Consider the following 22,508-nt stretch of genomic DNA (forward strand, 5'->3'; position numbering starts at 1 on the left):
TCCATTCACCGAAGCTGCCTGACATGCCTGTTCCTCCAGCAGAATGTTTTTTGCTGAAGTTTCTAGTATCTGCAGTAACTCAGCGGATCAGGCAGCATCCCTGGGGAATATGGATAGGTAATGTTTCATGTCAGAACTTCAGTCTGACATAGAGCGGGGGGGGGGGGAGACGAAGCTGGAAGAAAGGAGGGGGATAACAAAGTATAGCGAATAATAGGTTGATACAGGTGAGGGGGGTTTTGATAGGCAATGGTGAACAATGGCCAGAGAGGAAAAGACAGAAGGGGCGTTACAAAAGGATTGAAGCATTGCGAATTGTGAAGTTAGAGGAAGGAATGTAGGTGGAAGGGAAGGGGGTGGGGAGAAATAGGTGTGAGTTTAGGTGGGGCATAGAGGAGGGGGTATGGGGGGAGGATTGTGGGGGAAGAAGGGAGGGGTGGTAGTTACCTATAATTAGAGAATTCAATGTTCATACCATTGGGTTGTAAGCTACCCAAGCAGAATATGAAGTGCTGTCCCTTCAGTTTGCATGTGGCCTCAGTCTGGCAAGTGAGGCGGCCCAGGACAGAAAGATCAGTATGGGAATGGGAAAAGGAGTTAAAATGATTAGCAGCCGGGAGATCCAGCAGGCGTCGGCAGACTGAGTGCAAGAAGCTCTATTGGCCTTTGGGGATGTGTGCTCTATAAATTATAACCTACTTAAGACAACTTAAAATGGCAGGTCCTGCTGGGGAGTTCACCTAAAACACAATCCATGCCGGTGGTTTACAGAGCAGTTTTGGCTTCTTATGTGACCCTGGAACTAAGACTCACACGGATATCCTCAGTTAGGATTCTGTCCAATCCACCTCTTTCCCATTGCGAACTTGGCCTTTGTCTATGGAATTGATGCGCTACAATGCTGTGTACAATATTCTGCACTCTGTATCTTTGCTCTATCTATTGTACTTGAGTTTGACTTGATTGTATCCATATATGGTATTGTGGCGGTCCCTGGTAGTGAGCCGCGCATGGTGCGAACCCTTGGCTCGGGGGGGGGTGGGGTCATGGAACATGGTACCATAGGCCACCAGGGGCCGGAGGCCTAGTGGCGACTACCGCCGCCTGAACGACACCAGCATCGTGGATTGCTCTCCCATTCCCCACATCCAGAACGTCTCTGCCCATCTGGCTGGGGCTAAGTTCTTTTCGAAGGTCGACTTACCACCCGATTCCCGTACGGCCGGAGGACGTGCCCAAAACGGCTATAATCACCCCCTTCGGGTTGTTTGAGTTCCTGCGTAGGCCCTTCGGCCTTAAGAACGTCGAGCAGGCCTCCCAACGCCTGATGGACACCATGGGTCGGGGACTCGATTTCCTTTTCATTTACATGGACGATATCCTGGTGGCTAGTCACTCTCGGCTAGTTGCTCTATGCGCCCACCTCCGTTTGTTGTGCCAACGCCTCAGCGAGCATGGTCACGCCATCAACCCCGACAAATGCCAGTTCGGCCTCCATGCCATCGACTTTCTGGGCCGCCGTGTGATGCAACACGGTGCTGTTCCGCTCCCGGACAGGGTCGAGGCCATTCGCCAGTTTCCACGGCCTTCAGGAGTTTGTACGGATAGTCACGATTTATCACCTCTTTGTGCCGACGGTGGCAAAGATAATGCGGCCACTCTTTCAGTTGCTAACTAGTAAGCGGCGAGACGTGCAGTGGAACAACGGCTGCTTTTGACTGGGCGAAGGAAGCGTTGGCTCGGGCGACGATGCTGGTGCATCCGCGGGTCGATGCCCCTACAGCCCTAATGGTGGATGCGTCGACTTCCACAGTCGGCGGCGTGCTGGAGCAGTCGCTCAATGGTCACTGGCGGCCTCTCGTCTTTTTCAGTCGCCAGCTTAACCCGGCGGAACGGAAGTACAGCGCGTTCGACCGGGAGCTCCTCACCTTGCACTTGGCCGTACGACACTTCCGCTATTTCCTGGAGGGCCGGGACTTTACTGCCTTCACTGACCACAAGCCCCTCGCCTTTGCATTCGCTAAGGTTTTGGATCCCTGGTCCGCTCGGCAGCAGCGTCAGCTCACGGCAATCTCCAAATTCACGACCGACATCCGACACATTGCAGGCAAATGTAACCTGGTTGCTGACGCCCTGGCCAGCCCAGCTAATGAGGCCGTCCTTGACGTGGTCCTGGGCACAGATTATTCCGCCTTGGCTGCGGCGCAGCTGGTGGACGAGGAGATGCCAGCCTACCGAACTGTGATTTCTGGTTTGGTGCTGTAAGACGTTGGGTCCCTCTGGCGTTAATGTCCTGTGCGATGTTCCAATGGGGCAGCCGCGGCCCATTGTCCTGGCTTACTGGCGTCGCCGGATTTTAGACGTCATTCATGGGTTGGCCCACCCGTCTATCCGTGCGGTGGTCGCGATGGTGGCTGCACGTTTCATGTGGCATGGGTTGCGGAAGCAAGTCGGTCGTTGGGCCCGTGCGTGCATTCCGTGCCCAACATCGAAGGTGCAGCGGCACGTCCGGGCGCCAGTGCAGGAGTTCGCAGTGCCTCGCCGGCGCTTTGACCATGTTCACGTGGATATCGTGGGGCCGCTGCCTCCATCCCTGGGTGCCTCGCATCTTCTGACGGTGGTGGACCGTTTTACTGGGTGGCTGGAGGCCATTCTGCTCGCGGACACTTCTGCCCTGTCGTATACTCACGCCCTCATGGCCCACTGGATTGCCCGTTTCAGAGTGCCGCTGGACATTACCTCAGACCGGGGTGCCCAGTTCACGTCTGAGCTGTGGTCCGCAATGGCTCGCCTGTTGTGGACACAGCTTCACCACACGACGGCGTATCATCCCCAGTCTAATGGGTTGGTGGAGCGGTTCCACCGCCATCTCAAGGCCGCATTGAAGGCATGCCTCACAGGCCCCGAATGGATGGATGAGTTGCAGTGGGCTTTGCTGGGTAATCGGACCCCACCGAAGGATGATTTGGCTTCATCCTCAGCCGAATTGGTCGATGGCGTCCCGCTCACTGTTCCTGGGGAATTTATTCCGGCCGCTGGTGCATCCGGGGAACAGCTGTCATCTGTGTTGGTCCGTTTGTGGGAGAAGGTTGGCGCCCTGTTTCCTGTCCCGATGTCTCACTATGGGGTAACTCCTGCCCATGTGCCGCCGGCTCTCATGGACTGTCCGTATGTTTTTCTGCGCTGCGATGCCCACAGGTCGCCTTTGCAGCGCCCGTATGAAGATCCCTTTCGGGTGCAGCAGCATGAGCATACTACTTTTGTGGTCGGCGGGAGACTGTGTCTGTGGCTCGTTTGAAGCCGGCCCATTTGGACCTTAGCGAGCCAGTGCGGGTAGCCCAGCCTCGTCCGCCGTCCTGGTTGCTCCCGAATTTGTCCATACTGGGCGTATCCCCTGTGCTTGGGGACGTATGCACGAGGTCCAGCCGCCTCGTTCGTCTTCCCGTTCGGTTCCGTGCCTCTGGTTCAGGGGTGGGGGGGGGGTCCTGTGGCGGTCCCTGGTGGTAAGCCATGCGTGGTGCGAACCCTCGGCTCGGGGGGGTGGGGTCATGGAACTTGGAATAGGGAGTCATGTCAGTTGGTAGGTGAGTTGTAGGAGTTGAACTGGTTGGGGATAGTGGAGCTGTATGGTGCTTGAGGAATAAAGATAACTTCGCTTGACATGTGTCCCACTTCATTGGGTTTGCTTGACACTTGTGTCCCTCTTCAGTATATCCGATCTGTTTGAGTAGCATGCAAAATAAAGCTTTTCACTACCTCAGTTCAAGAGAGAGTTAGATTTAGCTCTTAGGGCTAAAGGAATCAAGGGATATGGGGAAAAAGCAGGAACGGGATACTGATTTTAGATGATCAGACATGATCATATTGAATGGCGGTGCTGGCTCGAAGGGCTGAATGGCCTACTCCTGCACCTATTTTTCTATGTTTTCTATGACAATAATAAACCTAAACCTAAACTTGTGAATCTGCCCTCTGTAATAGATGAACCAAAGCTGGGATTATGGCATAGAGTATCATTTGCCTCCTAATCCTTGCCCAAGCTGCTGTGGCGCTCAAGGCAGCACTGCTTCCATGTGCGTAGCTGCAAGGTCCCATTTTTTTAGATTCTCCTTAGACTTTTCAACTCAGATATTTATCGCAAATAAATTGTACTTACCTTCATTATTGAAATTTAGGTACAGGAATGGTGCACACAGCGAATCCAAACCTAGGACCAGAATATATTTAAGTCAAGACCATGTTCAGGAATATAAATCATGACTATCTATACTAGAGAAATCACCAATCTTAGTATAAGAAAATAACTGCAGATGCTCCCCCTCTGTGATTTCTCCTGTACCAGCATCTGCAGTTATTTTCTTACACTACTTGTTGCTCCACTGCGATTTCTCTTCGAGGTATGTCCACTTTGAAGAAGTTCTCCTCCTCTCTTCGACGAGAGTTTAGCAACATGCTCTCTCGCTGCTCCCCCTCTGTAATTTCTCCTGTACCAGCATCACCAATCTTAGTGCCTTTTTAACAGATTCAATGGCTAACGTTTTAATTTACTGAGTCTTTCTTCATGCTTAGTCTTTCTGATTAGATCCCAGTGATAATAAGGTTTATCCCAATCCACTTCTACTTTATCCACCTTGCCACTCCGTGGTACAGAAATCAAGAGTCACACCGCACAGAAACAGTTCCTTTGGCCCACCGAGTCCACAAAGAGCAATTAAACTCACCTTGCCAGTACACCAGATCTTGATGGGAGACTACCCAGGCCTTTAAAACACGCCTGAACTTTCCATGACCTTCTGGCGATGACAGCAGCTCATCATACTGATGACAGCGTGGGATATCCACCTCGATCTGAAAGATAATCGGCAAAATAAAGTCAATAATACCAATCCGGAACTGTCTTGCAAAAGAATGTAACATAGAACAGACTTTGTCCTCCTCTTGACCTCTCTTCCAGCTTTCTTCCCGCCACCCCCACAATCAGTCTGAAGAAGAGTCCCGGCCCGAAGTATCACCTATCCATGTTCTCCAGAGATGTTGCCTGATCTGCTGAGTTAGTCCAGAACTTTGAGTCTTTTTTTTGTAAATCAACATCTGCAGTTCCTTGTTTCTAATCTAAAATAGACCGTTGTTTACACATTACAAGATACATGGAACTTAAAAATGCACAATCACAAGCGCCTATCCTTTGATGGTGACTCCAGGGTCTTTTCACGCCAACTGTCTTACTCTGCACGAGATGATTTGCAGGATTTCGAATTTTACATCCTTATCTTTGACCTCTGTAACTTCACTTGCCAATATATCCCTGCTTCATTTCATCTGTTGCTCATCCATGCCATTGTGGCTGTTAGGTTTGACTGTTATGGCACACGCTTGGCCATTCTCCTTTCTATTACCCACAATTAACTTTAGGTCATCCAAAGTGCTGTTGTCCATGTCTTCTTTTCATCATCCCTGTGCATGTTTATCTACATTGAGTTCTGGTTAACCTATGAATCAGTATTAATTTATTTTCCCCTATTTTAAATTGCTCCCCCAACCTTCATAACCTTCTCCAGTCCCATAATTCAACATGTGTTTCCATAATTTTGGTCTATTGATCAGATTTGAATGTAATTGTTTCACCATTGGCAATCGTTTTTTCATATGCCAAGGCTCCTAAGTTTAGTTTTAGTTTAGTTTAGAGATACAGCACAGAACCAGGCACTTCAGCCCATGAGTCCGCACCGACCAGCGATCCCCGCACATTAACACTATCCTACACACACTAGGGACAATTTGCAATTTTACCAAGCCAATTAACCTACAAACCTGTACATCTGTGGAGTGTGGGAAGATACTGGAGCTCTCGGAGATAACCCAAGCGGTCACGGGGAGAACGTACAAATTCCGTACAGACAATGCCCGTAGTCGGAATCGAACCCGGGTCTGTAAGCGCTGTAAGGCAGCAACTCTACCGTTGCGCCATCGTGCCACCCCAGCTCCGTAATTCTTTCCCGAAGCTTCTCCACCTCTCCACTTGGTATTTCTTCTTTCAGGCACTCTCTATCATTTTCCAAATATCTACTTTGTGCCTTGGCATCAATGATTTTTTAACAATGCTCTACTGAAGCTTCATGGAACATTTTAACCCTGCCAAATGATGAATTGCTGGATCATGCAATGTTTTTTGTTTCAGCCTGATTCTAAGAGAAATGAAGTAGGCACCTGTCAAAGGGAACCAGGGAGCAAACATTTTACAGGTGAGGTAAATAATTTAGTAAAGGGAGGAGAGCACACAAAATAAAGTTACCTTCTTGAAAGAGACAATATATCTTGTGAGCAAACCTGCTAAATCCCAATATATTATAATGAACAGGTAAAACACATATTAAGATCTTCATAACTCATGTTTAGAGGCACGAGGGACTCAAAACGTGAGCACAAATCTAAATACTGGAGGAACTCAGCGGGTTAGGCAGCATCTGTTGAGGAAATGGACAGGCGACATTTTGGGTTGGGTCTCTTCTTTCGTCTGAAGAACGGTCCTGTCCCAGAATATTTGTTTTGCTCAGGAAAGAGGAGCCTGCCATATCCTTACCAACATAATATGAAATGATTACTGGTATGATGCACAATGAAAGAATATTAATTTACACAGCATCCACTTTCCACATTCTAAAGTTGTTCCACCACTGATAAATTACTTTCTGAAATGTATTTAGTGTTGATAGTGCAAAAGGAATCAAGGGATATGGGGAAAAAGCAGGAACGTGATACCGATTTTAGATGATCAGCCATTGAATGGCGGTGCTGGCTCGAAGGGCCGAATGGCCTACTCCTGCACCTATTTTTCCATGTTTCTATGTTTCTATTAACAATTTCCGGTTTTGTTTGTTGAAAGAAGGTTTCAGCAGCAGATGACCGAGGAAGGGCAGGTGCATTCAATGCAATAGAAGTGCAAGTATGTGGTTTATGCACTAAGGAGTAAACTGTGTCAATAGTTTGTCGAATATACTAGATTGTGAGCAACCTGAGAAAAATGACCTAGGGGAAATAATGGCATCTGTGGCAAGGGCAGGGAGTCTATGGTAAGTGCTGAACAGCATGGTGGCATTTTTCCAAACAATCTTGGAACAGATAGGGTGAATGCACATAGTCTTTTACTCAAAGGGAATCAAGACCTGTGGACATAGGTTTAAGGGGAGGGGGAAAAGATTTAATAGGAACCTGAGAGACAGCTTTTTCACACAAAGGGAGGTGGGTGCATGGAATGAGCTGCCAGAGGAGGTAGTTGAAGCAAGTACAAGCACAACATTTGGACAGGTACATGGATAGAAAAGGTTTACAAAGATATGAGCCAAAAGCAGGCAAGTGGGACTAGTGCAGATGAGGCATCTTGGTCAGCATGGCCATTTTGGGCCGAAGGGCCTGTTTCAATGCTGTGTGAATCTATGATTACATGAAGAAAATGATGGCTTATCCAAGACAAGATGTTAAACAAACATATTCTGATTAGCACATGGTTGGAGCCAGGAAAACTAGTGAAAAGATGAAGCTGGGTATCGTCAGCATACACATGGAAGCTAATCTTTGTATCTGTGGATGATGCAGCTGGAGGAAGCAATGTTGAACAGCATGCATGGCATTTAATAAGTGTGTTATCACCAGTTATCTTTATAATTACATTGGCTAAAAGTTAGTCAGAGATAATGGATAAAAAGGACGGTGTAGTTTGACTATAATTTCACTAATTACACATAGTAAAGTAATAAAACAATTGTAGATACTGCTCTGGCATTGATCATTTAAAAAATGTGGATAGTGACTCCAGACATTTGCCTTTACCTGTCGATCAGTTGGTATTGGAGTATCTTTATCAATCGCATCATATTTTGCTTGAATGTCTCCCTGAAATGATGATAAGAACAGTTCCATCTAAATAATTAACTCCGATTGGAAGTTTACAATACAATAGACAATAGGTGCAGGAGCAGGCCATTCGGCCCTTCCAGCCAGCACCACAGTCCTGTCTGTGGACAAACTTTTCAGACAGTGCTTAAGAAAATATTGGTCCACTGCTTTTTTCCCCTTTTTACCCCTTCACACAGAAACAACATTTGAATACAAAACATTCTTACTTTTGTTAGCCTTATGAAAACTGTCACTTTTCATTGATTTTCTGAAGAGGGTACAAATTACTCTGATGTGCAAAAAAAAAGTTAAACGAGTTGAAGGAGAGACACTGAGACCATAAAAATATAATTATCAAAATGTCCAGCTAGGTAAAATATTAAGTGTATTCTAGGATAAATCACAGCAAAGATCTAACAGAAGACCTTGTGGAATTCATTGCCACAGACGGCTGTGGTGGCCAAGTCAATTTTTACGGTGGAGATTGATAGATTCTTGATTAGTATTGGTGTCAGTGGTTACGGGGAGGAGAATGGGGCTGAGAGGGAAAGATAGATCAGCCATGATCGAATGGCAGAGGAGACTTGATGGGCCAAATGGTTTAATTCTGCTCCAATAATTTATGAATTTACTAATTACTGACTGTGTCCAATCATTTACCACTTGCTGGGACCAGTTATTTAAATCCACAAGTAATACGTCCATGCAATAGAGTAAGTGGGGAAAAAAGTACAAATTAATTATTTCTATTATTTCATCTAATCCTAACATAAAAAGTGGGTTATGAACAAATAAGTGGATCCACTCCTTTATCAACTGATTGAGAATTATAGAAATATAAAGTACACAAGGATGGCACATTTTTTCATGTCAACTAAAAATCTACATCCAGATTAATTATTTCTAAGATCCTGGCCCTGTATCTTACAAATTATATATAATGCAGCTCAGAACATATCATCTTGACTCATTTAGCATATAAAATGAACTTCAGTGTAGCAACAAATATTTTTAAAATACAGTCACAAAATAAATTGAAGAAATAGGGAGATCAAGTGCCTTTAAGACTGTTCCTAGTTCTCTTTAACAAAATTTTTCAACGATAAAGAGTTCTGTAATTGTTATTTGGGTGACTAAGTTCATTTTTTACTGCACCAGTTAATAATTTTGGAATCAAATATATTGATTCTGCAACTTGGGTGGTTGTTTACATGAATAAATATTTAGGAAAACAAATATCCCAAGGCGGAAAGTCACTTCAGAGATGGTATTTAACAAAGACTAGACCAAGTAGACCCGTTGGGCCCACAACTCATTGGGTTGCCATTGTGATGTGGGGAAAAAAATAGCACTTTTTTCTTTTAAATAAATGGCTTTAAAAAATATATATAATAAATCTCAATGAAAATCGCGATTTTTCTTTAAAATGGTGTTTTTTTCTGCATTGGTCTAGCACCCTCCCCTCCCCTCCCTCACTCCATCCCCTCAACCCCTCTTCTTCCCCACCCACTGCCCCTCTTCCCCTCCCACTCACTAGTCACCCACTCCATCCCCCCTTATCTTCCCCCCCCCCCTCCATTGTTAGGGGCTCTCTTGCGGCCCCGCCATTCCCGCCCGTCGGGTTTCCATTGTGACGTCAAACATGGAGGTATTACTGCGCATGGGCGGCTGACGGGCACAGCAAGTGGAAAAGGGATTTATTAAAGTTTAAAATGTGAATAACAAAATATAACTATTTGAGCATTAATAGGATTTCTTGATGCAGGAATTTTTAATATCAGCATCATTTCTCCTTTTCACAACAGGAAGGAGTTGGCAAAAATCGCCACAACAAAAGGTAAGAATGCCGCCAAAAGGCTCATCGTTCTTTTTGCATAGATGTCGAAGAGTTCTGCCCACCACTTCAAAGCTCTCCCTCCTAATCATCGGGCACTCATCCCAAACAATCAGTCTCACACTTCTGATCAAATGAACCGTGTTGGAGTTCTTCTCAATGTTGCACATTGTATTATCGGTCACTTCGATGGGTATCTCGAATCGAGAATGTGCAGTTCTTCCACCAGGCATCAATGGAGCTGCTATACCAGAGGATGCTACAGCAAAAGCAACATCAACTTGACCTCGAACTTTGGAGAGGATCGAATTGGTGAGAATTGTTTTGCCCATTCCTGCTGGTGTATCAATGAAAAACATCCAAGCAGCTGCACACATGGTTATACACTGCTCTTTCCTCAGCATTCAGCAGAGGCTCCTTCTCTTCAACAAATCACTGTTGTTCAGGTCTATTGTACTGCAGTTCACTCAGTAATTCTGGATTGTCACCATCAAGGTTCATCCTTCCATGTCTTGGTAGTGGCACATGAAAGTATCCCAGTGTCTTGATGTAATTCACAAGCTTGTCTTGAATATACAACAGAGCCTGATCATGATGCTTCTCATCAATCATGATATTTGGATCATCGATTGTTCTCCGTTCTCATTGAAGGTAATCTTCAGACATTGAATTCTTGAAGCGATCCCATAATTGTCGAGAAAAGTTGATCTCAGCAATCGTCAGCAAAACAAACAAATCTCTCATTGCTTCGGGAAGTCTTGACCACTCAGCATCTTCCATCGTCTGTTGCCAATGGTCGTCAGTTTGCAACAAACCTCTTTCTATGCAGACGTCTTTGAAGGAAGGAAGAATATGTCCGTCATGCGTCCTCGATGAATCGAAGGATATTGGCCCTTTTACGTGATGGAGAAGCAGTCTCAAGTAGTAGAGGTCACATCTTGGAGAAACGGTATACACTCATCCCAGAACGTTGGCTTCAAAAATACCTGGAAGATCTTCCACTATCTTCCCAAACTTCCTTCTTTGCCATTTCTTATTGTTCCATGTGTAAAATCGGGGTACATCAGCGTAGTACAGTGTTCTTGCAAATTGATCTCGAGAACACAATTCCATGAATTCTGTTAAAGTTGTTCTCGTGATATCCTCATTTCTCACCAGCCGACCAGCATCGACTCTGATGACGACTTGTTGTTCTTGTGGTAGATGTACCTGGAGTCGAATGACAGCAGGGCGTCTCTCATGAGTTGGAAATCCAAGAATTATAATCCCACTGCTTCCAACGGACCAAAGTATCTGCCAGTAAAGTACTGTGCAATTTTGTCATCCCTGTTAACTCCAAAAACTGCTTGATCACTCCCCTTCAAGGTGTACTTGAACACGTATTTGACCGACTTTACAGAGGAACATATCTCAACGTTGATGTGACATTTGAACAACTTCAAGAGTTGAGCATTACAGGGCACCACCCATTCAGAAGTAATAGGTTGATCCCGGCGTCCTTCTTGATGTCCCTGAAATCCTCCCATATCCGGAGATCGTCTCCTATCCAGAGGATGTGACTCATCTCCTCCACACCTTGTGCTTTCGATAAACGGCTTTGGGAATCTCTTTCTGCATCTTCCATTCTTCCAACATGGAGAGGTGTGGTCGCAGTATGGTTCATGAACAGACCTCCCAACATTTGGTTTTACAAATTCATAATTTTGATGCCCAAAATTCAGAATTTTACATCAAATTCATAATATGGCACGTAATGCAACTTTTCAGCAAATGCGCATACGCGTTGCGCTACATTCATTTCCAACAGTCTGTAGTTCTTGGACTACATGTACAATGTCAGACCTATCATGAGCATATTCCGGTATTTATAGAAAGGTTATTGAACAGAAATACTTTTTACAACAAAGAAAAAATTGTTTTGTTTTGTTTTTTCTATTTTGTTTTTTCCGTACACATCCCAATTCTCTTGATATTGAATAAAAGAACAATGATCATATAATGTATGACTAAGTTATGAAGAAAGAGTTTCATTTAAAACTGCACATACCTAATTTCATTGAAGACATACTTGCTCCAGTGGTCTTCAACAGCAAATCACAACGGCCCAGCGGGCGGCGAGGCGAGGCGAGGACCGGTGGGCAGTGAGGTGAGGCCTGGGGAGCGGCGAGGTGAGGCGAGGCCCGGGGAGCAGCTAGGCGAGGCCCGGGGAGCAGCTAGGCGAGGCCCGGGGAGCGGCGAGGCGAGGCACGTAGAGCGGCTAGGCAAGGCCTGGGGAGCGGCTAGGCGAGGCCCGGTTAGGTGAGGCCCGGGGTGCGGCTAGGCGAGGCCCGGCGAGCAGCGAGCCGAGGCCCAGGCCCGGCGAGGCAAGTCCCGGCGAGCGGCGAGGCGAGGCCCGGCAAGCAGTGTGGCCCAGCGGGTGGCGAGGCGATGCCCGGCGAGCCGAGGTGAGGCCCGCTGAGCGTAGAGGCCTGGCCTGTGTCGAGGCGAGGCCTGGTGGACGGCAAGGCCCGACAGGTGGCAAGGCCTGGCGAGCGGCGAGGTGAGTCGAGGCCCGGCTAGCTTCGAAGCCCGGCCCAGCGAGCGTAAGGGCGAGGAGAGGCCCGGTGAACGTCGAGGCCCGCCTTGGACTGGCGACGCCAGGCGAGCGTCGAGGCCAGGCAAGAGGCGGGGCGAGGCGAGCGGTGGGGCAAGTGCCAAGGCATGTGTTTTCCGGAAAAATGTGAGGCGAAATCGGAATGGCAGAAATTAAATAAGAAGGCAGAAGCTTTCTGCCAAATTCGGAAGGGTTTGGATGTCTGCATGACTTCGGAGGTCTTCCTCCCTCTTGGCATAATGTTAAAAAGAAATAGGTATTGATTAGTTGAAGTAAGGGGAGATAAAGGGGGTGGAGGGGGGATGGAGTGCGTGAGTGGGGAGGGGAGTGGATAAAGTTGGTGGAGGGGGGATGGAGTGGGTGATAGATAGATAGATAGATAGCTTTATTTGTCATCCAATATTGGACGAAATTCGGTCACCCACAGTCCAACAATAAAAGCATTAAATATGCATTCAAATTACACAACCCCAAAACCCCCAAAACACAGTCCAACAATAAAAGCATTAAATAGGCATTAAAATTACCCAACCCCAAAAACACACAAAAAAAGAAACATCCATCAAAGAAACATCCATCACAGTGAGTCTCCTCCAGTCCTCTCCTCACTGTGATGGAAGGCCACAATGTCTTTCCCTTCTCCTGCCGTCCTCGCCCGCAGTCAGGTTGTTGTGGTTGCAGGCCGCACCAGACGGTCCACAGCGGGCCAAGCCCAAGGCGCGTCGCGTCGCAGCCGCTCCCGCAGCCTCCGAAGACGGCCGGCTCTGCCGATGATAAGTCCGATCCGGGGCGGGCGAACACGCTGCTGCCGCTGTTGCTGCACGTCGGGGCGGTCGTGGCTCCCGACATTGAAGCCCCCGCCCAGCAGAGAAATATCCCGCGGCATATCTTAGGCCGCGCCGGACGGTGAAATGTCCGCGACCCAAGCCCCGTGATCCGGGGCGGGCGACCACGCTGCCGCTGCCGGAGCTCCCGATGTCGGCATCCACGCGGCCCGAGCCTAAGGCGAGTCGCAGCCGCTCCCGCAGCCTCCGAAGACGGCCGGCTCCGGTGGTGGTAAGTCCGATCCGCGGGCTCTGCGAACCAGAGCCCTGGAGGCCGACAGCTCCAGGAGTTGGGCCGATGGTAGGCCGCAGATGGAACGGAGACACGGCCCAGAACACAAAGGTCGGGTCCCCGTTCGGAAGGGATACATATTTACAATGTTACAGTTCCCCCCCTCCCCCCCACATACACACATAGTACACAAACACAAAAACACCACATCACAACTACAATTAAGACAAACAAAACCAACAAAAACACAAGACAAATGGACCGCAGGTGTAGCCGCAGCTGCTAGGGCAGCGCCGCTATTTTGCAGGGAAAACAACCTTAACTCAATTTCAGTTAATGCAGGGGAGCTTTGGGGGAGTTTTTAAGGGGGTTATCTTTAGCAGCTCAGCAGCAAATAAAATCTTTATACAAAAACTCTTGTTTGTTTGTTTGTTCCTGAACTACAGCCAAAACGGTACACGATAGCGCGACAATTTTAGGTCCACCTTACCGTCGTCTCGTGGTCTTATTGGAAGAAGTTTCATTGATATAGGTGTTATATTTTTAAAGGTTATTCACATTTTAAAGTTTAAATCTACCTCCTAGGGAGGGGAGAGGGGTGCAGGGGGGGAGGGGGAGGGGGAGGGGAGAGGGGGGAGAGGAGGGAGGAAGGGGAGGTGGGAGGGAGGGGGGGAGGTGGGAGGGAGGGGGAGAGGAGGGAGGGACGGGGGATTGGAGGGAGAGACGGGGAAAGAGGAGGGAGGGGGAGAGGAGGGAGGTAGGGTGAGGAGAGGAGGGAGGGGAGAGAAGGGAGGGAGGAGGAGAGGAGGGAGGGGGGAAAGAGGCGAGGAGGGAGGGGGAAGAGGAGAGGAGGGAGGGGGTAAGAGGAAAAGAGGGGGGGACGAGGCGAAGAGGAGAGGAGGGGGAAGAGGAGAGGAGGAGATGAGGAGAGGAGGGGGAGGAGGAGGGGGAAGAGGAGGGGGAGAGGAGGGGGGAGAGGAGGAGGGAGAGAGGAGGGGGAGAGAGGAGGGGGAGAGATGAGGGGGGGAAGAGAGGAGGGGGAGAGAGGGGGGGAGAGGTGGGTGGGAGAGGTGGGTGGGAGAGGGGGGGGGAGAGGAGTGGACGGGGGATAGGGGTCGGGCGCTGCGCGAATGCGGGAGGGGTTTGGGCCCAGCGGGTTCGCTTGGTCTAATTAATCTGGCTTTTAACTGCTCGGCGTTGGATCTGGGGCTGAGTGGTGAAGGAGATGCCCGTGGCTGAGAGCGGCAGCAGCAGCGGTGATGCTGAGCAGGAGCTGAAGGCTCATCGGCAATGGCAGCGATGGAGACGACCGGGGTATAGAGCGGCAGCGGCGGCCGTGTTGATGGCTGGGCGGGGGCTCCGGGGCTCAGTGGCGACGGCAGCGATGGAAACGGCCCGGGTTTAGAGCGGCAGCGGGAGCAGCCATGATGGAGACACCCGGGGTTTAGAGCGGCAGCGGGAGCAGCGGCGGGTGTGTGATGGCTTGGCGGAGCTGGAGAGCGGAGCGGCAGCCATGATAGAGACACACAGGGTTTAGAGTGGGAAGGAGAAGCAGCGGCGGCGGCGTGATGGATAAGCGGGGCTCTGGGGCCTAGCAGTGATGAAGACGCCCATGGTTTAGAGCGGTGATGGCTGGGCGGGGGCTCAGGGGCGGAGCGGTGGCCATGATGGAGACGCCCGGGTTTTGGAGCGGTGATGCTCCCCCTACTTGGGCCGTGGAACCAAACGGGCGTCTGGCGGGATGTGGTAGCTGAACGAAAAAGACGACCCTCCCCCCAACTGCGCACGCGCAGTCACCCAGCGGCCATCTTACATAAGTGTAGGCGCTGGTCTGGCGGCCATCTTACGTGAGGACCGGCCCCAATTGCGCATGTGCTGGTTTTTAAAAACGTTAAAATGTGAATAACTTAAAAAAAATTTACAACCTTTGAACAAACATTCTAGTACATCTTCTGATACTCCCACCGAGTGTTAAAATCTATTCTGCTTCCACCTCACTGATACAACTTGGATGGTTTCTCCGTATTAATGTTTAAATAGGTTTTTCTATACAATAAACATATCAAACCAAATGATTTTTATTCTTTCTTATAGCATAAAATATATATTTATGTAATTAGTTCATGATTAACTAAATACATATTAACGGTTACTATATTCACAAATCCCAAGTGTAATATATCAACATAATCTCCTAATGATATGATCTACTTTAAATTGAATCATGATGTTTAACTACCCCCTTTCTGATTTTAACATAAATTTAATTTTTCCAATGTACACCAGAATTATCCTCGGCTAAGATAATTACTAAGCAACTTCATGAATGCAATTTTTCATGTTCTCAGTTGACAGCCATTGGTAAAATAAGCAGTTAGTTGACCAAATAGAACATAGAACTATTACAAATCCCTTGCCTTCCAAACCAATTTACCGTGAATGCATTTTTATTTTGTTACGTTTATTCCTACATTTCTCCCCAAAGTTCCCATGTATGAATAATCTAAATTAAATTAATTATATAAAAATAAGAGAAGAGTGCCTGACTGTAAAATGGGTTCACAGTTACCTGTATATATCCTGATCTTTAATCACACTTGAGGCAAGACTACACTCTTGTGGCCAAAAAGGCATAATTGCAGACAATTACCCTCATAAAACCTTGTTACTTTCTTAGAAACTGCTGCCAAATCAGATAGTTTACGCTGTAAAATGGTAATTCGCACATCACTGTACCTTAATTGGCACATGTAACAATAAAAGACCTTCGAAACCTTTAAATAAATTAATCTGAAGCCATTCACGGGACTAACTGTTACACCACGGATTACACTTATTGTTCTCATTTGCCAATGCATTTTCGTAGATCCAGGGCAGTAGATTTGTGGATTACCATGTGATAACTGCGACATTTGGTTCTGTGCCTCTTCCCCAACAGCAGTAATTGTTTAAGAACCCAGATGAGAAAGGGACAGATTTCTTCCTTGGCAATGCAAAGAAATGGAACTGTTTATCAGAAAAGAAAACTTCTGTAACAACTTGTTTGTTCTTACTTCTACTCCAAGTAGTGCAGCCCAGGTCAAACCTCTCACCAATGGAGGAATGTCCACTCTTGCTTCTTTCCAAATTTGATTCTTTTTATACGGGTAAGCCTGAATAATAAGAGAGAGAAGAATGCTCATCAAAACCTCAAGCTCAATTACATTTTCCTTTATTTCACAATTTGTGGTCTTCCCCCTGTTTGCTGCCAAATCTGATGGCAGTACTGTCACCCATCCTCTCATCTGAATAAAAAACAGGGGATAAAAGAACCAAGAAAAGATTGCAAGTGTTACCAATTCTAAATTTGCAAGAGGTGTTTAGCCCAAAAGATATTAGTAAAAGAAAATAGCAATAATATTCTTCATGATATTCCAACAAAATGATCACATCTCCCACATTAACATTAAGGTAAAAAATGGCCTTATTTTCGCAAAGAAAATGCCAGACCAGCATTGAAAGACTTCTCTCCCTTTCCACTTCAGTTAACATGAGAAAGTGAATGCATCAGATTTAATTTACGGCGTTTGAGTCGCACCTTTAGCAGCCTGTCAAAGAGTATGATTCGGTGTAGCTGGTACTCTGTATCTTTCTCGCGTATAATGAGAGGCAGTGAGGCTGCAGCTGAAAGCTCCTGGTTGCTGTTGGAAGGTGATATGGTCGACTGCCTTCAAAATTAATGAGAAAACAGGATGTTACACTTTGGAATATTATTGCATTAGAACATAGAACAGTACTGCACAGTAATGGGTCCCCTGGCCCACAATGTCTGTGTCAAACAAGAAGGGTCTCAACCCGAAACGTCACCCATTCCTTCTATCCAGAGATGCTGCCCGTCCCGCTGAGTTACTCCAGCATTTTGTGTCTATCGATGATATCAAGACCAACTCTTATCTGCCTGCACATAATCAATATCTGTCCATTCAATACATATGCCTATCCAAGACTCTCTTAAATGCCATTATCATATTTACCTCCAACACCATCTCATAGAAACATAGAAAATATGTGCAGGAGGAGGCTATTCGGCCCTTCGAGCCAGCACCGCCATTCATTGTGATCATGGCTGATCGTCCCCAATCAATAACCCGTGCCTGCCTTCTCCCCATATCCCTTGATTCCACTAGCCCCTAGAGCTTTATCTAACTCCTGACAGCCGCTTCAGGCACTCGCCGTCCCTTGTGTAAAACAATTGCCACTCACATCTCCTTTAAACTTTGCCTCTCTTATCTTAAAGTTCTGTCCTCTAGCATTTGATATTTCCATTCTGGGAAAAGGGTTCTGATTGTCTCCCCTATCTATGCCTCTCATCATTTTATCTACTTCTGTCAGGTCTCCCCACAACCTCCGGTGTTGCAGAGAAAACAATCCAACTCTGTCCAATCTTTCCCTGTAGCAAATATCACTTAATAATTCAGTCGTCATTATGGTAAACCTCCTCTGCACCCTTTCCAAATCCTCCGCATCCTTCCTGTAATGAGGCGACCAGAAATGCACACAATATTCTAAATGCGACCTAACCAAAGTCCTATAAAGCTGCATCATGACCTCCTAACTTGTATACTCAATGCCCAGACCAATGGAAGCAAGCATACCATGTGCCTTATTTACACTATCTACTTGTGTGGCCACTTTCCAGGAATTATGGACTTGAATCCTAAGATTGTTCTGTTGATCAATGGTGTTAACGGTCTTGCATTAATCGTTTATTTACCCCTGGCAGTCATCCTCCCAAATTGCAACACTTGCTCGGATTAAACTCCATCTGCATTTCTCTGCCCATTCCTGTAGCTGATCTATATTCCTGCTGTATACTTTGACAGCCTTCCTCACAGTCCGTGACCCCAGCAATCTTGATGTCGTCTGCAAACCTACTAACCAATCCATCTATGTTTACATCCAAATTCATAGGGATAGAAGACTAGCAGGAAGCATTATTGAGTTGGCTTGAACAACTTCAAGTCATAGCTTCAATGTAGTCCTACACTTAATATAACTAAAACCAGAATCAACGTCAATGAAAATGGCTTCAGCTTTGGATTTATTGAGAACAAAGTAAATTTAAATTATATCCAGTGAGTGAGCAGTGGCCTTCTGGTTCTGGGAAATAGGCCCATGAATTCCAAGCAACTGCTTGCACGATGTTTTTGTTCTTTTCCATTACACTGGCTGCCCCTTACCACGGATGTTTCACTGGTGAAAAAAATCCCAATTGATCAAATGTCAAGATCTATTAATGTTAGCAGACCGAGTTATGCGCAAATGAAAGGATACATTTCAGCTTTAATTGCTTTGGCCAGTAGCCATCCATGCTGTGCTCCCACACAGTCAATTAGGACGGAAATTTTGGATGCTATTAGTTTAGAGATCATGCTGATAAACAAGTCAAAGTCATACAGCATGGAAACAGGACCTTCAGCCCAACTTGCCCATGCCATCCATGATACCCCATCAACACTGATCCTTTCCGCCTGCGTTTAGCCCGGATCCCTCCAAACCGTTCCTATCCATGTACATGTCCAAATGTCTTTTAAATGTTGTTATATTACCTGCCTCAACTACCTCCTCTGGCAGCTTATACCATATACCCACTACTCTCTTTGTGAAAAAGTTGCCACTCAGGTTTCTATTAAATCTTACTCCTCTCACCTCAAACTTATGGTTCTTGATTCCCCTACTCTGGGTAAAAGACTCTACGTTCAGTATTCTGTTGTCTCATATTTCTCATTCATGGTCATTGCCTGACAAAAACAACACTCTACAACTTTATCACACTATTAGCAAATTAATTTATGTCTGTTTATTTTTCTCAAAAGCAGTTGCACATCATCCTACGAAACAAGTCTGAAGAAGGGTCTCGACCTGAAATATCACCCATTCCTTCTCTCCTACTCCCAATGTTTGCTGGAATTATAATTGATAGTAACAATAATATGCCACAAGTACAAATTAGTCTCGTACTATTGTACCTTCTGCAGGTTACTACCAAAATAACTCATTGATACCCACAGTTCTGAGATAAAACTTCCTTTTTTCAAGTATATTATCAGATTAAATCTTCATCAGATCACAGTTATTTCAGAGAATTTGTGTGTTAAACCCCTGTCGCCTGTTAGGCGATTTTTTTAGACGACTACAGGCGACTAGGCTGTCGCCACCCGGTCGCTGGGGTGTCGCCTGTATGGTCGTGAGTAATCTCCAAAGACTCGTAGCGTTTTTCTGATAGCCGCTGGATTTTGAAATGTTTAAACATTTTTGGCGACTGTTGGTTTGACGCCAATGATCGTAGCTTGACGTCTCCTGATGTAGGTGCTGTTGTAGGTTATCACCAGGTTGTCGCCAGGTGACGTAGGTTGTCGCCGCTGCTGACTTCGTTGAATTCCATTGGCGACTACCTACGTCAACTGGCAACAGGTACCGGCGTCAAAACCGGAGGCCAAAATGACGTGAATTGTCTTCAGTTGTCGCCGACATGGTCGCAGCTTGTCGCGGGTAGACGTAGGTTGGCTTTGGTTGCCGCCTGTGTGGTCGTAGGTTGTCGTAGGTGCTGTCGTAGGTGGACGTCCTAAGTCGCGACGATTTGGTCGCCGGTTGTCAGTAGCTTGCCGTAGTTTGACGTCGACTAGGTGGGTGGTTGTTGTAGCTTGTCGTAGACATTTTGTAGGGCGGGGGGGGTCCAGTTGCCGTTTTTTCGGTGAACTGCTATGACTACTGCAGTCGCCGGCAGTCGCCTAAACAAAAGGCCTAAGTGGGACAGGCCCCTTGGTCACAGAAGTGGATTTGCAATCATATATTGCAATTGCTCCACTCTTTTAAATCTCTACTCCAACAGCTGTGTTTGCACTGCAGATGACTTGATTGTAATTATGTCTTGTCTTTCTGCTGACTGGTCAGCATGCGACAAAAGCTTTTCACTGTACCTCGGTACACATGACGACAATAAACTAAACTAAACTAAAAAACTAAAGAGAAGGCCATTATACCCATTTTCACTTTTTAAAGTGGAAGGCATCTTCCACACATTAGTATGAGGCCATGAAAAATCCACAGGGAGAGGAACAAGGTCACCCCTTTGATTGGAGGTTATTACATGATTTATTACATCGTCCAACACTCCGCACCCCCACCCCTGACATTTAAACGAAATGAGAGACACTAATAAGAACTTTGCCGAAACATAATTGTGTTCAAAACTCATTAAAAGAATTTTGATTGCATACAGTATCATGATATGATCAGACTCTCAGGAATTATTAATTTTCTTTTGCACATTAAGGCTCATAATGTAGATTATTAAACATTTTTCTCTCTTCACAAAATGTACAATTTTCTTATCCTCACATTCCTTAATAATTAAGGAAATCCAAGCATTAGTTATTGTGTGCGACGATGAAAAGCAGCTTTTTAGGGAGTAACTTTTAAAGTGTTGCCATCAGTGTCTGCATGGACAGCAAATGTGACCTCCTGTGGGTAGCGATGAGACCAGCATGGCACAGAACATATTAGAAGAAAAGACTGCTGAACTTAGACAGGAGTCCTGATAAGTTTGGCGACTTGAACATAGGACAGTGCAGCACGGGAAGACCCTTTGGCCCATAATGTCTGTGCCAAACGTGATGCTAACTTAAACCAATCTCATCTGCCTGCACTCGATCCATATCCCTCCATTCTCTGCATATCCACATGCTCATCCAAAGGTCTCTTAAACACCACCACCCCTGGGAACTCGTTCCAGGCACCCTGTATTTAAAAAAACTTGCCCCGCATATCTCCTTTCAACTTTCACCACTCTAGTTATGTTGTTCCTTTCAGGAAGCGATGGACTTGGACCCTAAGATCACCCTGTACAACAATATTGTCAAGGGTTGTGCCATTAACTATATACTTCCCCCTTACATTCAAACTCCCAAAGTACAACACCTCACACTTGTAGCTTGTGCCATTCGTTATGGCTGTTTCTGATGGATAAGAAGCAAATGAATGGTAGGACAAACATTTCAAATCCATCAGAATGGACGTATCTCTATTACACCAAAACTACTTGAATGGTTGCTGCTCCTAGCCAATATTAGGCAATCAGTTCCGCTCAAAGAACAAAAAGTATTGTACTAAAGAGATGGAAATTATGTTCTTTTGTCATTTCTTTATTGTGCATTTGCCTAAAGATAATATCACAGCATTGCTAAATAGATGCACAATAGATTTTACCAGATGCCACCACAGGCAAGACCAGATGTTGAAACTCAGTAAACATTACTGGTACCAATTTTGGAAATGGATGCCAGTTAACCACAGTGTAAATAGCCCGATCACAGCTGAGTGCAATGTTTTTAAAATTAAAGTGCATTTTAACCACTGGATCTCCATTGAAAACCAACTTATTTCTGCAAACGATTATTCCTACTGCAGGCGGCCAAGTCATCAATCACATCACACTTCATACATTTTCCAAAATATTAAAAACATCTCAATATCTAAATTGTGTGGAGCACCAATGATTAGAACGCAACTATCAAAGGTACTGTACATTAAAAATTGACCCATTCCCATTTCATTTTACAATCTTCTCTGCCTGCCCCTTGTGCCCTGTTGGCATTTGAAATCAAAACAATTTAATGTATAGTACATAACATTTGCAATGTAAAATTACATTTAAACTGTTTTTATTAACATTTGGTTTTTATAGATTTGAAACATCTTTCTATAAAGTTCTTAATGAAAAGAAACTATCTAGACCCTAGTTGGAAAGAAAGCAATAAAGTGTCAGGAAAACAAAAACATCACAAAAGTTTCCCTGAGCTCATCAGATTTTTACATCCAAATCAGCTTTTGATATTTTCCTGTCACTTTTGGAATTATTGTCAGGGTTTAAGCCCAGAGGAATGTTAGTTCCCTTGGACTAGCCATGTATCCAAGAAATGCAGGGAAATGTTGAAAGCAGATTTGGACATAAAGTTGAACAGAAGGGGAGAGGTGAAGAGAACAGAGGACAGGTCTAGGTTGGGGTAGAAACCAAGGTTGTAATTTCTCTGAAACCAAGGAAGAAATCACTTTTATCCAAAAAAAAACAATCTACTTGTTTGTCAACAAAAA

At 45.9% G+C, this 22,508-nt stretch overlaps 1 protein-coding gene across 2 annotated transcripts in view; it reads right to left on the reverse strand.

The window, feature by feature from the left end:
- The window catches only part of tbck (TBC1 domain containing kinase), a 201,133-nt gene that overhangs the window by 102,655 nt on the left and 75,970 nt on the right, over positions 1-22,508 (reverse strand). For both annotated transcript variants that reach the window (XM_078411595.1, XM_078411604.1), the window contains exons 14-18: positions 16,954-17,083; positions 16,430-16,528; positions 7,828-7,890; positions 4,722-4,848; positions 4,157-4,207 (exon numbers count right to left, since the gene is read on the reverse strand). In XM_078411595.1, the coding sequence (XP_078267721.1) occupies positions 4,157-4,207; positions 4,722-4,848; positions 7,828-7,890; positions 16,430-16,528; positions 16,954-17,083 (470 nt within the window). The remainder of the gene's footprint in view (positions 1-4,156; positions 4,208-4,721; positions 4,849-7,827; positions 7,891-16,429; positions 16,529-16,953; positions 17,084-22,508) is intronic.

The sequence above is a fragment of the Rhinoraja longicauda genome, chromosome 1 (assembly GCF_053455715.1).
Source record: "Rhinoraja longicauda isolate Sanriku21f chromosome 1, sRhiLon1.1, whole genome shotgun sequence".
NCBI lineage: Eukaryota > Metazoa > Chordata > Chondrichthyes > Rajiformes > Arhynchobatidae > Rhinoraja > Rhinoraja longicauda.